Raw genomic sequence first — 16682 nt, 5'->3', positions numbered from 1 at the left:
AACCTTTATATAACTTTTTTAATTAACATGGTTAACCTGATTTGCAAAGATAGGTAAGACATGTACCCTGCCCCAAAGAGCTTATAATTTAAATAAATCACCTGACAATATTACCAAGACATCATACACTAGCCAAAACATTAATCTAAAGCAGGGATCGGCAACCTTTGGCATGCACCCGTCAGGGAAATCCGCTGGTGGGCTGGGACGGTTTGTTTACCTACAGCGTCCGCAGGTGCGGCCGACTGCAGCTGCCACCGGCCGCGGTTCGCTGTTCCAGGCCAATGGGGGCTGCGAGAAGCGGCGTGGGCCGACGGATGTGCTGGCCATCGCTTCCCGCAGCCCCCATTGGCCTGGAACGGCGAACCGCGGCCGGTGGCAGCTGCGATCAGCCGCACCTGCGGACGCTGCAGGTAAACAAACCGTCCCAGCCTGCGAGCAGATTTCCCTGATGGGCCGCATGCCAAAAGTTGCCGATCCCTGATCTAAAGTACTCTGAAGATGCAGATTTTGAAATTAGAATGTCAAGAAGTGTTGGATTTTAGGAGGGAGAACTGCTATTGTGGAAAAAGATTTGCTACTGAGTTTAATTTTTTTCTTTTTAAATTCATAACAGATATTTGTTTCCCTTATTCTTCCTGGAATTAGGCTGAGCAACTAAAAGGGTGGCTGTTTAACTTTCTTTGAGTGTTAAGCCAATGAAATTGATGCTATGTGGAATTATGTGGGTAATATTTTCGAAAGTGCCTAACTGAGTTAGGGGCCTAAGTCCCCCTGGAATGGAATTTAGGCTCCAGACACAGTTAAGTGCTTATGAAAATGCTACCCCGTAGCAGTGAAGCAGTCATCTGTCAGGGATGGACCAGTAGTTACCACTTCAGAAGACGTATGGTTGCCTGATGTGGCTTCTGTGCAGTACAGTACAACTTGATATTTGTATAGCACTCTTCACACAAACTGAATCCCAAAGTACTTCATGGAATTAAATCATAAAGTAACATGATAAAAGTAGAAGGAAAAGAAAATCTGCAGGGGAAAAATAGGTTTTCAACTGGAATTTAAAATGAGAGTCTTCAGCTATGCAGGGAGTAGGGTGACCAGACGTCCCGATAAAATTGGGATTGTCCCAATTTTTAGTTCTTTGTCCCACATCCCGACCGATGCATGGTCGGGACGTCATTTGTTCCCATATTGCGGTTTTGGCCGCTCCGGCCGCTTTTTTTTTTTTTTTTTTTTTGCTTCCCCCAATATTTTGTCCATTTCATCTGGTCACCCTAGCAGGGAGATTATTCATGAATACAGGAGCTATACAGAACACTACCACATTTTTATCCACAATGCCAAGATTGTGTTGAGGGAACATAAAGGGTGTCAGTGATTAGGGACACAGTCCAGTGAAACAGTGAGGCAGGTACTTAAATATGAGCTTCAGAGGAGTTCCACTGACTTTAATGGGACTATGAATACGATGAAGATTAAGCATACATCTAAGCACTTTGATGAATGCTATTCTCCTGCTTTGCCCCCTTTATGCCTTGGTACCTCCCATATACCTAGGAGTACAAGGTGAAGCAGTGTAAGGCCACATACACCCACATCTCTCCTGGGTTGCTGCAGCTCTTATTTGGCCCAAGAACGAGGACCAGAATCTGGCCCAAGGCCTGTAAGAAATCCATAAAGATATGTGGGGGGGGGGGGGGACTTGGTTTGGATTCTGAAATGGATGAGAACCTAGTGGAGTTGTTTGAAGATGGGAATGCTGACTGCACTACATAGTTTGTCTGAGAAGAGCCAATGGCATTCTGTACATGCTGGTATTTGGAGCAGTTATTAGTCTGTTGTATTTCAGTTTCTACTACTCTACAGCAAAAACACACCTATCCCAGGTTCTGGGTGCCATAGACAATCTCTGAAAATTACTCTTCTTAAAGTAAATAGACTCTGATCACAGTATCCCAGCAACAATGTCAGTGTCACTGGAATTTAGTGGTCATGATGGCTTCACCTATGCTTTTCCCAAACATTACCAATGTAAACAAGGTCAGAGAGGAGATTTTTTTTAAAAAAGGGGTGCGGGGATTTCAGCAGATGTGGACTATGTGGCAGTTATAGTGGAGATAGGTAGAATGGCATATGTGATATGTGGGGCGGAGTTAAGGCCCAGTCAGTGAAGGGAATGCAAGGTCACAGTCAAAGGAGAAGATAGAAGAGAGATGGAGACTTATTTGCTGTGGTCCTTTGCCTCAAAAGACCTGTGCTTTTCTTGGTTATTGTGTGCGTGATTGTTTCATATTAAGTAGTTCTCATTATAGACTTTGTCACATTCTGTAGGTCTGATAAAAGCAAATATTCTAGGCTATCAGCCAATGAATATCACTTCTAGCACCATAAAAACATGGCGAGTTGCTGGGGTGGGTTTTTTTGGTTTGTTTTTTTTTAAGGACTGAACCTGCAATATGAAAGTGATACGAAGCATAAACTAAATTCTAAGCATGGTTATAAGTGTATTGTATATAGTGCTTTAGCCATTGTCAGTTGTTTGAGAAATGGAAATTATGAGAACAGAAAGTTGTGCTTGGTCAAGACTGAGAGGATATTTTGTTGACAGTTTTCATATTTGGAATTTAAAATGAAGGTTCTTTTAGTAACACTATCAATAGCCCTGTCTTTCAGTGTCTGCGCTGATTTGCTGTCTTGTGTGTCGTTCATGCAACTGTAACGTTATTTTATTCTGTGGATGTGTCTGTAGCTTTGTCCTTGCCACTCATGACAGAGGTGCTCATCATCCGCCAATACTGCATTTGTCCCTCTATGCCTCTAGTGCACAACAATCTGTCACTTCCTCCTTTTTCCTATGGATGATATAACTGCGTAAAAAAAATTAATAGCATATTGTGTACCATCAACAAAAGAGTGAGGCAAACTCCAAATTTTAATAATTCACACCAGAGCCTCTACTAAAGTGTCAAAAGTTAAATGTAAAGCCTGCAAACTACATAGCATGCATCAAAGATGTTTTTAGCTTATTGTAAATACCAATTTAATCCTGATTTCCAAGAAGGTCAAAAACAGCTCCATTATCCAAGCAATCACAATATTGTCAGACTGTTCAACTAGTGCTGATTCAGATTTTACATCAGTAATATTTAGGACATGATGATTAGGCTCACACATGGTTAATGTAAAACAAAGTACGAAATAATTTTCAGAAAAACTATAAAGGAACAATAATACTTTGCTATTATTTTAGTAGTATAACACAGCTTGGAAAGTGGACAGTTAATGAATTGGACTTTTTGCCTCTAGACACCTGAGTTTAGGGTCCACATGACTTCTCAACAAAATGTTTGTAAGAGTGTTAGAAACATGTATTGTTCCCTAACCACATTTTTGGAAATGGCTGAACCATTTTAGATGACATTTCCAAAAACAAGTCAACCTGAATGGTTTAAGTTTTTAATAAAGTTGTAAGCAACTGAAAAAAAATGTCAGGTGACCTTAGCAATCAGAGTTGCTGCATGCACAGCCTATAGTACTGCATGTAACTGGGCTTCTCCTACACAGAATATTTGCACTAGATTTAGTGGAGGCTTGCATGGATTGCCTTAATGGGATTCAGCATAAAACTATTTACATACAGTAGCGACTGCTATTAACATGCATCAGATTACACTTTACCACTTTTTAATATATTAATCCAAGGGATTTGTCTCAGCATTAGTATAGAAGCATCATATATGATGACATACAAGACATTCTACAACAAAGTTTACATCGTATTCTTCATGTCATGAAGCAACATTAGGTGTGGTTCTGTTAATACGCTTTAAAATTGTCACTGAAAAAATTAATAAACAATGAGAAGTAACTAGTTGTTGGAGAGAAATACCTGATTTGGGTGGAAGATAGGAGCACCTTGGAGAAAAAACACAACCTTCCTGTCTAAATTTCATGGGAAGAATATCACTGCATCACATGTATTGACTGTATTACACCCCAAACTCCTTCAGATACCAGTTACATGGTACTATGCAGCAGGTAGATGACACTGTAGTTTGATACGGGACTGGAACTCTGCTAAACTACTTCATAATTTACACATCAGAACTGGATAACCTTGCAGTGCCTCTTCAATGAGCTTTGTATAATCCAAAGATTACGTTTTATAACTGAGTCTAGTACAAATTAATACCACATTTTAACAAAGTAAAATAGAAAATCAGGTCTGAATGTACTATTGAATAGCAAATGAACGTTAATTTTTTTTTTCTCTCAAAAAATGAAAAATATTGTTGGGCACGGATGTGTCCTCTTATGAGGTGATATTTTTCCTCAATTTTCACCCTTCCCCTTCCCTTGCCACTTCCATTACAATGGAGATTTGGTCTGCTTGCTCTACAGTGATGTGTCCTTTAATATTTCCCATTAGTTTTCAGTAGTTACCTTTTGCTTGCATGTCAGCCTTCAGTTTAATGGCCTTTTTTGTGTGTGTTCATTTTGTTTTGTTTCCCATCGTGGTTTTGTTTATTTCTTTTGTTTTTTTCTGTTTTCTTTTTTTAAACCGTCGTGATGTTTGCCCTTCATGTTCCCCAATGTTTGCACATGACAAGATGTTGCCATCCCAACATTACCTCCCACTTCACTGACCAGTGCCACTACTGACCATCTAGCACCAGCCACAACTGGACCGTTGCCTTCGGCCCCTCGGGATGTCGTGGCCTCCCTCGTCTCTACTCGCTTCATCAAACTAACGTGGCGGACACCAGCATCAGATCCTCATGGAGACAACCTCACCTATACAGTATTCTACACCAAGGAAGGTATAAACAGGTAAAGATCTATGCTTGTGAATTGGATTGAATTCAGTTTTCTGCATCCTTTCTCAACTCAAATACTGTCCCTTCACACTAGTTTCTACAGGCAAACAATATATGTATAGGTTTCAGAGTGATAGCCATGTTAGTCTGTATCAGCAAAAAAACCGAGGAGTCCTTGTGGCACCTTAGAGACTAACCCATTTATTTGGGCATAAATTTTTGTGGGCTAAAACCCACTTCATTAGATGGATGGAGTGCAAAATACAGTAGGCAGGTATAAATACAAAGCACATGAAAAGATGGGAGTTGCCTTACCAAGTGGGGGGTCAGTGCTAACGAGCCAATTCAGTTAGGGTGGAAGTGGCCTATTCTCAACAATTGACAAGAAGGGGTGAATACCAAGGGAGGGGAAATCATTTTTGTAGTGCTAATGAGGCCAATACAATCAAGGTGGCCCATTTCAAACAGTTGACAAGAAGGTCAGCACAGGGAAATTATTTCTTGTAGTGGTCTATTCACTCCCAGTCTTTATTCAGGTCTAATTTGTTGGTGTCCACTATATATATATATATATACAGTGGCTCCATACAGTGTCCAAAAGCTGAAGGGCTAGAGAGGTTGCCAAAGTTTTACTAGAAACCATTACAATTGGCAGTCTTTGATATTTGTTTCAGGGCTAATTTTCAAGAGACAAGTAAAATATACTTGGAAAACAAACACTGGTAGTTTTCAAACTGAAGCGTGTTCGTGAAGTGGGCATCAGCCTGGTTTTGAATCATTGCAAAGGGTCAGTTGCATACTTTGAGCAGACTGCTTAATAGCTAAAAGTGCTTGTGGACTTTATCGCCACCTATGGGATGCTGATAGTGTGGTAAACTCTTGCACCATGTTAGCCCTTAAACAGTCAATAGATACCACACCACAATATCTGAAATGCAGAAATTATTTCATGTTCTAAAACCAGGGACATACTGTCAGATTCCAGATACTACAGTGTGGTAACTGTTGGTGACTGTTGACTTCTTTATGTACAAGAATTGCCATTAAAATCATCGTAGTGCTGATTATTCATGAATCTTGTGTTGGCACAATGTTTCACCAGTTTAATTCAATCCATCTAGCTTTCTTAGTAAAAGGATCTGCTGCTCAGAATGGCAGAATGTCACCATGAGGTAGAAGCTCCCCTATTTGGTAAACAGGAGTTAATACTCAGTTTAAGCAGTGCAAGTCTTCAGGGGATGCAGGGAGCTGGTGCCTCTACCATCTGGGAACTCAGGGGGCAACTTTCTGGGAATGCCTGCCTGCCTCCCCCAATTCAGGGTCTTCAGTTGTGTAAATAAAACAGCAGGAACAAGGAAGAAACTTCCTGCTGAAGTGTTTCTCTCCTGAGCAAAGGGGCAGAAGCATCCCTTAATCTTTAGAGAATTACCTAAGAAACTCCAGGGCATTACCATGTAGGCAGGGATTGATTTGCTGCTAATACCCCCCGTGGTTCTCTTAGTTTGGCCCACACAAATTCTGTTGTGGCCCTAATTCAGCAAGGTTTTTTAGCATTTGTTTAACTTTAGGCATGTGAGTCATGTCACTGACTTCAGTAGGACTTCTTGTGTTTAAAGTTAGGCACTTGCTTAAGAATCTTGCTGGATCAGTGCCTAAGGGTATGTCTACACTACAATACAACACCTGCGGCTGGCCCACATCAGCTAACTCAGGCAGCGGGGTTATGACATTGGAGTGTAGATGTTCGTGCTTGTGCTGGAGCCTGGGCTTTGAGGCCCCGCAAATGGGGAAGGTCTCAGATCCCAGGCTCCAGCCCGAGCCTGAATGTCTACATTGCGATGTTATAGCCCCACAACCTGGGTCCCATGAGCCTGAGTCAACTGATGCAGGCCAGCCGTGGGTGTTTTATTGCAGTGTAGACATACCTCATGTGAGGTGGACACAGCCCCAGTCAGCATTCCTGCAGGCTCTGTTGCTAATCTCTTTGCATAAGTGTATTTTTCTGCCAAATAAAAATAATGAGTTTTACCTACTTTAGAAGGGTGTTATGTAATTTAACATTTGTAAAGTGTTGAGATCCTGAGATGAAATCTGGACCTGGAGATCCGCGTACCTATGGCTAGAAAATGTGTGTAACTTAAATAAGAAGCTAAAAGAAAGTATAATGAACTAGATTAAAAGTAAGATATGACCATTGTCCTCTCTAAATGCTATGCCTTCTCGTTAAAAATGAGTGTGGTTGCTAACTGCCTTACCATATTCAAATTATGCATGACCTGACAAGTTGCCAGTGTTTATCCAGTTTAGGCTGAATTTTGATTCTGCTGAACTTAATTAAGCAAACAGTTGTTCAAATGCATTGTTTATTAGGGGATTATATTAGTTAACAATGCAACTAATCTTCCATTCAGAGCCTGAAGCTAGTCCTCCATTCAAAGCTTGACTCTTGTCATGCATACAGTCACTAACTTCACTCTACCTAAACCAATCTGCTTGAAATTTCACAAACAAATTCTGTGGTAGGATTCTAGAAGGTATTTGGAAGATATCGGGCAACAAATGGGATGCGCTCACATCTTGAATCAAATTAAAATTAAAAAAAGGTTTGGCATAGAAATACCAACTTTGTTTTAGAAAGGATACTGTCAACTTGAAATCTAATCAATTTTTTTAAAAACAATGAATAAGAACAGAAGTTCTCAAGCTGAGATGCATGGACTGCTGATGGTCTTCAGAGAGCAGATTTGTCACATAGTACTAGCTCCTCCATATCTACATCTCCAATGTTTGCTATCTTTCATTGCAACATATGCTAAGGCTGGGATGTTCAGAGATACCTAGGAAGTCACACACCCAACTTCCATTGAATTCCCCTTAATACCCTTTGAATTTCACAGCCTTAAGGTACTTTACTTTTGTTTGTAAGGTGGGTTATGAGACAATCTCTATATTAAAATACAATACACACTAAAAAAAATTTGAAAATTCTTAGCTTAAGGCTAATTTCAGGTATTAGTTTGTTAACAAGTCCCTTGGTCACTTTTTTGTGACTTGCAATCACATTTTCCTGTTTAAATGTTTTTTCTGTCCATTGTTGCAGGGAACGATCAAACGAACAAGGGAAACTGATTATGCACAAAATAAACTGAAAAATGGGGAGAATTATTTCTTGGAACTCTGTTACACTAAACTTAGATATCCTAACAATAGTAGTCTAAAAAAAAATTCAGACAGAAGAATGGTGAAGTTGACAATGGGTATCCCATTACACTTTTTGATGCCGACTGGCTTCTTTGACTAGTTGTATGGCTTTGTGGCAGAATTGTTTGTTAATCCAATTTTTAAAATGTTAAGAGAATGTTACAATTACATAGTTAATTACTCAGAAAATATGAAATCCCAGTGTTAAGGTTGCATGTACAAGGGTAACTCTGTCCCCTCTTGCATATCTGTTATAAAACAGCCTTTAATCACATGATCACTTTCTATTTGTTGAATAAAACATTATATTTTTTCTTATGTTTTAAGTCCACATATATTTTAATATTTAATATTTTTATATTCCTGTATACTTATACTATTTTCAAAGTCATAATGAGCCAACATATCTTTGCTTTATGATTTGACTTTTAACGGTGTTGTAATGACTTCAGTGGAACTACAGTGTAGTTGTAGCCATGTCAGTCCCAGGATATGAGGGGGACAAGGTGGGTGAGGTAATACCTTTTATTGGACCAACTTCTGATGGTGTGAGACAAGCTTTCGAGCCATACAGAGCTCTTTTGACCTAAATGAAGAGCTCTGTGTGGCTCAAAAGCTTGTCTCTCTCACCAGAGAAGTTGGTCTAATAAAATATATTATGTCACCCACCTTGTCTTCAGTGGAAGTAGTGCTGCGTCACTTTTGAAAATCAGGTCATGAGAGGTGTCTTTTCTGCCAAGTATGTATATTAACAATTTAGAGCCAGATTCTCATACCCTTGATCATGTTGAGTAGTACCTTACTCTGCTACTAGTCCCATTCATTGTTACAGTATGTGATCATGTAATTAAGGACTATGTCTTAGTGTGTATATACAAAGGGACAATTGTCCTTGCATTGTCATTTCCTGACTTCTGTGTGACTAACAGTGAAAACTTAACATTCTTCTCACATAGCTATTTAAACAGAATTTCTACAGGAAAAAGAGGAAAAACTAGTAGGAAAAAAATTCTGTAATGTGAAACTGTTTGTCTGGACACCACTGGAATACCCTGTCCTACACAACTGACAGACTGTAATGATGTGTGCAGCTTTTACTTTATACAAGATGGGCAGCAAATTAGGTGGTTCCTGCAGAATGCCCATCCACCGACGTTTCACTTTCACTGAATTTCTCTGCACAGTGAAGTGAGCCACACATAGATATGGCATGGCCTACCTTAGCTGCTCACTTTACGAGCTTAATGATAAGACTGCAAAATATACTTTTCATGATCAGAGTATGATTTTTCACGGCAATGCTCAGGCACTACTGAGCAGTAATACCATACCAAATGTCAGCTTTCACTTATCAGCTGCTTCATCTGTAGAGCTGTTCAAAAAGAGGTTGGAAAAAAAAGAGGAAAGCTTATATTTTCCATTTTCCTCATATTCCAAAGAAGCTGAATCAATTTTCCTTGCTTAAAAAAATGTCCTCAGGCAGAGAATAAGTTTAAAAAGGAGAGCTGAAAGTTATAGAAAATAAACAACTGAAAACAAGCAGTTGCAATGCAGCTACTTATGCAGACAACTATTCTGTCTGCTTTCACTACTCCTGACTATTACAAAGCAGTTTTTGATTATATAAATTCCGCATGGTCCAAATGCTGACAGATGCAATGTGAGGGGGTAATAGATATGGGAAGCTGTCTTGAGGGGGCAGGCAGTAGAGTACCTTGTGTCACATTTTGTACTAATTTGTGAGTGATCAGAGAGAGCCAGATGGAGGCAGTGAGCAGTTGGGGCCTATCTAATGGTCTAGGAACTATTCCCCAGATAAATCCACTAAATCTTTAAGTGCCTCCATCCCAGGGTACAATATTTCTCTTCTAACAGTAGGATCTGGATACAGAAAGAAGAAGCTACATGGGCAAGAAGGGCTGTGTGGATTATCATAGTTAGACTTGAAACCACACACCCATGAATGTAGAAATCTATAGAAGCCATCTTTTCTGCTTCTGTATCACTGCTCACAGAACTGAAAACCAGAAATAACTCTGTCCTCAAACCATTACCATCATCTTCATCTCACATCAGTGACTTCAGTGTGGAGAAGTGACCTGCTTTCATTGATGGAATCACATTTAAATTGTGGCACGTGACTTCATGTCGCTACAGTCAGGGCGTTAAGTGTACGCACAGAAGATAAAGTACTGCCTTCCCTAAAAATCACTAAGTCATACCTGCCTTTTTGTCTCTTCACTAAAAATGACCAAAATCAAGTTGGTTTCCCAAAGTGTGTACGAGGTTTCAAGTGCAGAAGTGTTTTTTTCGTAGTGTGAAACTTTGCATAAACACCTAGCTACTGTGTCAGGGCTACAGACTGCTTAGGAGGTGGACCATTAATTAGGTAGCTAATGGTACAAGATAGTGGTGTAAATTGCATATACCAAATACATGGACAATACTAACTCCATCTCCTCCAGGGTTCAACTCCACCAATTCCAAACTCTGCAAATAGTCTGTTCCCCCTAATATCTCCAGCAAAATGTCTCCATGTGGGTACAATGGATAGATCTGCAGGGAATGGGGATGAGGCAGAGCTAGGGTGGCTTTGGTGTTTCAATAATACTTTCCTAATCATAGAATCATAGAATATCAGGGTTGGAAGGGACCTCAGGAGGTCATCTAGTCCAACCCCCTGCTCAAAGCAGGACCAATCCCCAACTAAATCATCCCAGCCAGGGCTTTGTCAAGCCTGACCTTAAAAACTTCTAAGGAAGGAGATTCCACCACCTCCTTAGGTAACGCATTCAAGTGTTTCACCACCCTCCTAGTGAAAAAGTTTTTCCTAATATCCAACCTAAACCTCCCCCACTGCAACTTGAAATAATTACTCCTTGTTCTGTCATCAGCTATCACTGAGAACAGTGTAGAGCCATTCTCTTTGGAACCCCCTTTCAGGTAGTTGAAAGCAGCTATCAAATCCCCCCTCATTCTTCTCTTCCGCAGACTAAACAATCCCAGTTCCCTCAGCCTCTCCTCAGAAGTCATGTGTTCCAGTCCCCTAATCATTTTTGTTGCCCTCCACTGGACTCCTTCCAGTTTTTCCATATCCTTCTTGTAGTGTGGGGCCCAAAACTGGACATAGTACTCCAGATGAGGCCTCACCAATGTCGACTAGAGGGGAACGATCACGTCCCTCGATCTGCTGGCAATGCCCCTACATATACATCCCAAAATGCCATTGGCCTTCTTGGCAACAACGGCACACTGTTGACTCATATCCAGCTTCTCATCCACTGTAACCCCTAGGTCCTTTTCTGCAGAACTGCTGCCAAGCTATTCGGTCCCTAGTCTGTAGCAGTGCATGGGATTCTTCCGTCCTAAGTGCAGGACTCTGCACTTGTCCTTGTTAAACCTCATCAGATTTCTTTTGGCCCAATCCTCTAATTTGTCAAGGGCCCTCTGTATCCTATCCCTACCGCCCTCCAGCATATCTACCACTCCTCCCAGAATGTTTGGATTCTTTCAAGTGTAACATTAAATTTGAATTTCCAGGCTAGCATTTGTAGCTTTTTTTGAGAAAATGACAATATTCGCTTGAGGGCTTTTTTCCCTGAAGTAATTGATAACTATTTGCAACCTTAATTCCATCTTACAAAGCTGTTTGTCTGGAAATTTAGGTGGAGTGAGATAGGACAGCCTTAATGTTCTGTTGGGTAATATAGTTATTCATATCAGACATCTGTTATGTTACCTATTATGCGTACCTAAACACATTGGAGCTCGTAAAGGTATTCAGGACTCCCTAAGAGAGTATAAATGAAAGATTTATGTACCACTTAATTAGACTTATTTCAACATATTTTTAACATGCTGTTGTATACTGTTATTACTGAAAATGATAATACTTTGACATATCCACATAACTAATTTCTTGTAAATAAGTGTTCCCTTTCCATTACAAGAATTTTATTTTCATAATTTTGCAAAATAACTTGAGTGTTATGTTTTTAGGTAAAACTGGTGAGTACATTTACATTTGGGTGATAAAATGTGATATATTTTGCATATCAATGAGATAGTCACCGCTGTTGAACATCGTCGGATTACACTTGTTTTGTGTATTTTAAATATCAATCATTATATACAATGTAGGCTATAAAGGGACCCCATCAATTTGCAAAATTGCATTGCCAACTGAAAATTTTGTACCTACTGTAACTGAAAAAGTTAGTTGGGAAAAACTATTTCTCTGTTTTTCCAGTTTGATAGCACTTTGGGGACAGTCAGTTTCACTGAATAGTCAGTCAACTCCTCTCTTGCTGAAAAGACCTCTATAAACATCAAAAAAGCAGAAAAGTATTTTTTGAAATTTAGAACATATTAATAGGATACTCTGTCAAACTGAAATTTAAAAAAATAGTCAATTAAAAATTAAGTTGCGTGTGTTCTTTTAAGGCTCCTTCTACACTACCAAAGCAACAGTGGTGGGAAACTTTTTATAAAGTGATTTTAAAAACTGTTTTTAGGGAGCACAGGTTTTCTTCAGTGGGGACAGAGTATAATATTGTGGTAGTGATCTAGGCAAAAAAGGTTTTGAAAACCAGTCTCCACTCGGGCAGAAAACTAGCTGAAACTTTTTTTAAAACTGGTTTCATTGCACTGTTTTTCCATAATATAAACCAGACCTGAAGGCAGTGTGGAGAAAGAGGGGAAAATTGTATGAGAGAAACTTTTTGTTCCTACCTCTTCAGCACAAATGAGTTAATAGCAGGTAATCATTAGTGTGAGAATGGTCTGCCCTCTGCTGCAGAGTTAAACAAAGTGCACTAATCAAAGGAGTACACTAAGAGAAAGGATGGTATTAACAGGTTAACATTTTCCTTTTATTAACTCACTGGGGCAGTTGCTGATGTCTACTTCTGTAATACTGCTCTTATTTTAATTTGAAGAAAGTAGAAGAGTTTGCCTTTTTCAAACAAAACAGAGTATTTAAATGATATTTTTAAAACACCCAGCTGGCCAAAAATTCACATGGAAAAAAAAATGGATTTAATTGGGGATTGGTCCTGCTTTGACCAGGGGGTTGGACTAGATGACCTCCTGAGGTCCCTTCCAACCCTGATATTCTATGATTCTATGATTTGAAAATAAAGGTAATAACTACTGGTGATTTGTAGGTTTTAATGATTCCTTTCAATTTTGAGCTGGATAAGACAGTCCTCAATACCATACTCCCACACTGAATGTATCTGTAGAGGCATTTTCTGCTGTTTTGTAGCTCTGATTGATGTTTGCTGAGTTTGGGGGCACTAGCCCCTCTGGTTGCCATAATATTCAGACATGCATAATCTGTTCTTCCAGCTAAAATATAACTCACTAAAGGTCAGTATTGTGGTTGAACTTCAATATCTTGTCAGAGGTGGCTCAGATTACTTGCCCTTTTATATCACTTAGATCCTCTGGACAGGGTAATGTGGCACCTTAGCCTGGTCTCCTACAAAACGTCTCTTTTAAAAATTTTAAAAATTACTTCATTGTCTATTATTTGTTGCTTTAACGGTAATAAACGTAAGTTTAGTTCTCCTTTGATAACACAGGTGACACTTCATAGAGTTTATGTTCAGCTAGTCTTACCTCCTGTGTATCAACAGGCTGTTATATTTCACCACTTACCCATGTATTGAGCTCAATAACAATGTGTGACTAAAGCATAACTTGTGCTTAGCTAAAGCATATCTTCCAGAAAGGCATCCAGTCTTGATTTGAGGATAACGAGATGGAAATTTACCATTCCCCTTGATAATTTGTTCCAGTGGTTAATCAACCTCGCTGTTTAAAAATGTGCCTAATTTCTAATTTGAATTCTTCTGGCTTCAGTTTCCAGCCATTGGTTCTTGTTCAGCCTTTCTCCACTATATTAAAGAGCTCTGTAGAACCCATTAGAACCCCATGAAGGTACTTAAATCAAGTCACCTCTTAATCTTGTTTTTGATGAAATAAACAGATTGAGCTAAATCTCACACTCTAAGGCATTTTCTCCTCCCTGTAATCAGTTTTGTGGCTTTTTTCTGCTCCCTCTCCAATTTTTCAACATTCTTTTAAAAATGTGGATACCAGACCTGCTCACCAATGCTGTATAGAGAGAGAGAGCCATCTCCCTACTCCTACTCCCCTGTTTATACATCCAAGGATTGCATTAGTCCTTTTTGCCATAGTACCACACTGACAGCTCATGTTCACCTGTTTGTCCACTCTGCCTGCTAAATCCTTTGGAATCACTACTTTCCAGAATAGAGTCCTCCCTTCTGTACGTGTGACCTGCATTCTGTGTTCAACTCTTTTACAGCTCTTGGGTGAAAGTTATCTGGGCTGGCTGATGTCTAACTTCCTCACTTACTACTGGACTGGAAAGTATTTCATCATCCTACTTCTTTCCAGATACAGAAGAGAAATATTTATTGAACATTTCTTGCCTTTTTGCAACATTATTAACAATTTCACTATCTCTGTAATGGAGTTGCTGTACTCACTGCTAGATGGTGGTTCTGGGGATTAGCTAAATCAGGCTGATGCCCCTCCCAGCAGTTATACCCCGTCAGTTCTCCTCTGAAGCCCCTCTCTTGCTCTCAGGAGACACAGCAGTCCTCTTTGTGACTCAGCCCTCCGGCCAGGTCACGATTGTGGTTTCCCTTTCTTGGGGGGAGGTGAGGAGGAGTGTATCGAAGTTCCTGCCCTCCAGCAATCTCAGGCAGTCGTTGTCTTCACTATCTCACAGTGCCACTCCTGCAGTGGCTGGCAGGGGAGCCGAGGCCCACTCTACTTAGGGTTCCAGCTCAGGGACCCTCTACACAGTAGCCAAGATCCATTCCCTACACCTTGCTGCCTTTCACTGAGCTGCTTCCATACCTCCTGGCTCTTCCCACTCCTTTGGGTTTGCAAGTCTTTTCACTCACTCCTCCCAGGGAGTAACTTTAGACAACTCATCTCTTCAGTCCCACCCCTTTTTTTCAGGGAGTGACTACAGACTCCTTCCCTACAGTCCCCTCTCCCTCCAGTTTCCTGTCTTTTGTGAAAGCCCCGCCTCTCCCTCACAGGTGAGCTTCTCTCTAATTAGCTGCCTCCAGCTGATTGGGCCCACCTGGCCTAATTCAGCTCTTGCAGGGCCAGTGTGGGGAGCACTCCTCATCGCAGTCTCCGTCTAGTAATAGTCCTGTATCATTGATATAATTTCTTTTGTTCCTAATATACTTTAAAAAAAATAAAATAAAATAAAAAAACCTCTTTGTTGTCCGTAGCCCTGCCAGCCGTGGATTTTTCATGGTGTCTGTAGCTTTCCTTATCAATTTTCTGCACTTCATAACTTTTAATTGATATCAACTTCTATCTCTACTTCTCCCATTTTCCATTTCTTATATATTGCTTTTTTTTTCTTTTTTTTCTTCTGATCGTTTCATAGATTCATAGATATTAAGGTCAGAAGGGACCATTATCATCATCTAGTCTGACCTCCTGCACAATGCAGGCCACAGAATCTCACCCACCCACTCCTGTGATAAACCTCTCACCTATGTCTGAGCTATTGAAGTCCTCAAATCATGGTTTAAAGACTTCAAGGAGCAGAGAATCCTCCAGCAAGTGACCCGTGCCCATTTCCTTCACTTCTCCACTAAACGAGGATGGGCTTTTAACCAAATTTGTTCTCTTTCTTGACTATGGAATTGAGGCTTTTTGACCATCTAATAAAATCTTCTTTAAAAACTCCCAATTTGCACACTCCTTTTTCTGTCTAAATTTTTCCTCCCAATCATTTTTGCTCATTTCCTCAACTTTGAGAAACTTGAAGCATCAAGTATATATATTACTGATTGAGGGTATCCTCTGTTTGCCCATATTGAATGTCATCAGGTCATGATCATTGCTTCCCAGGCAATTACCAGCTTCCAGCCCAGTGATTAATTCATCTTTATCAGTCATAAAGATGTCCAAAATAGTTATTTCATGTTTGGTGCAACATCTTTTTTGTTAGAAAATTATGATATATAATTTTTAGAAAGTCTAAAGATGTTTTACTGCTGGCTACATGAGGCCTTCAACATTCGTCTCCCAAATTGAAGTCTCCTCTAACTGGAGTTTTTTTCCCACTAGTTGCTGATAGTTGTTGTTTTAGGGAGTAACTCCTCCTATTCTCTAGTTCCATCTGCTGGTCTGTAACAAATCCCAACACCCCATACTGGATTTAAACTGTATTGCATCTTTAGCCAGTCACCAAAAAAAATTAAAAAGGAATTCCAGCAAAATATTAAAAACTCTCTTGAAGTCTATCTAACCTACATCACATCCACAGCAGCCCAAATAAATGAAATTTTAAAAGATCAGGAGCAAATGATTTTCAAATGTGTGATTATAAACTATAGTTTGTGTGGATGGTGCCTAAAGAATCCTTTCAACACATCCCTCGCATTAACTATAATATAGACCTACCTCCTCTGAGCCAGTTTGGATAAGATTTAAAGGCTGCCACTAACATCTTTATGCATTTCAGGTCCCCAAGTGGACTGAATAAAATTGTTGTTTTAGAGCAGATAGAAAACTAGTTTTAGTCTGATTATGGGCTTTTCCCATTGTCAGTAATGTCCCCAGTAATGTCACTTTTCAACAATATAGCTATAGCTAAAC

General features: G+C 39.8%; 1 protein-coding gene across 32 annotated transcripts in view; it reads left to right on the top strand.

Moving 5' to 3' along the window:
- NEO1 (neogenin 1) overlaps positions 1-16682 on the top strand; it is a 498185-nt gene that overhangs the window by 387750 nt on the left and 93753 nt on the right. For 19 of the 32 annotated variants that reach the window (XM_043523405.1, XM_037911828.2, XM_043523404.1 and 16 more), the window contains exon 8: positions 4611-4830. In XM_043523405.1, the coding sequence (XP_043379340.1) occupies positions 4611-4830 (220 nt within the window). The remainder of the gene's footprint in view (positions 1-4610; positions 4831-16682) is intronic. The other 13 variants (XM_043523409.1, XM_037911829.2, XM_043523408.1 and 10 more) reach the window with 1 other exon arrangement.

The sequence above is a fragment of the Chelonia mydas genome, chromosome 10 (genome assembly GCF_015237465.2).
Source record: "Chelonia mydas isolate rCheMyd1 chromosome 10, rCheMyd1.pri.v2, whole genome shotgun sequence".
Classification (NCBI taxonomy): Eukaryota; Metazoa; Chordata; order Testudines; family Cheloniidae; genus Chelonia; species Chelonia mydas.
Note: the sequence above shows the minus strand (reverse complement) of the source record. Positions and strands in the feature narration are given on the sequence as shown.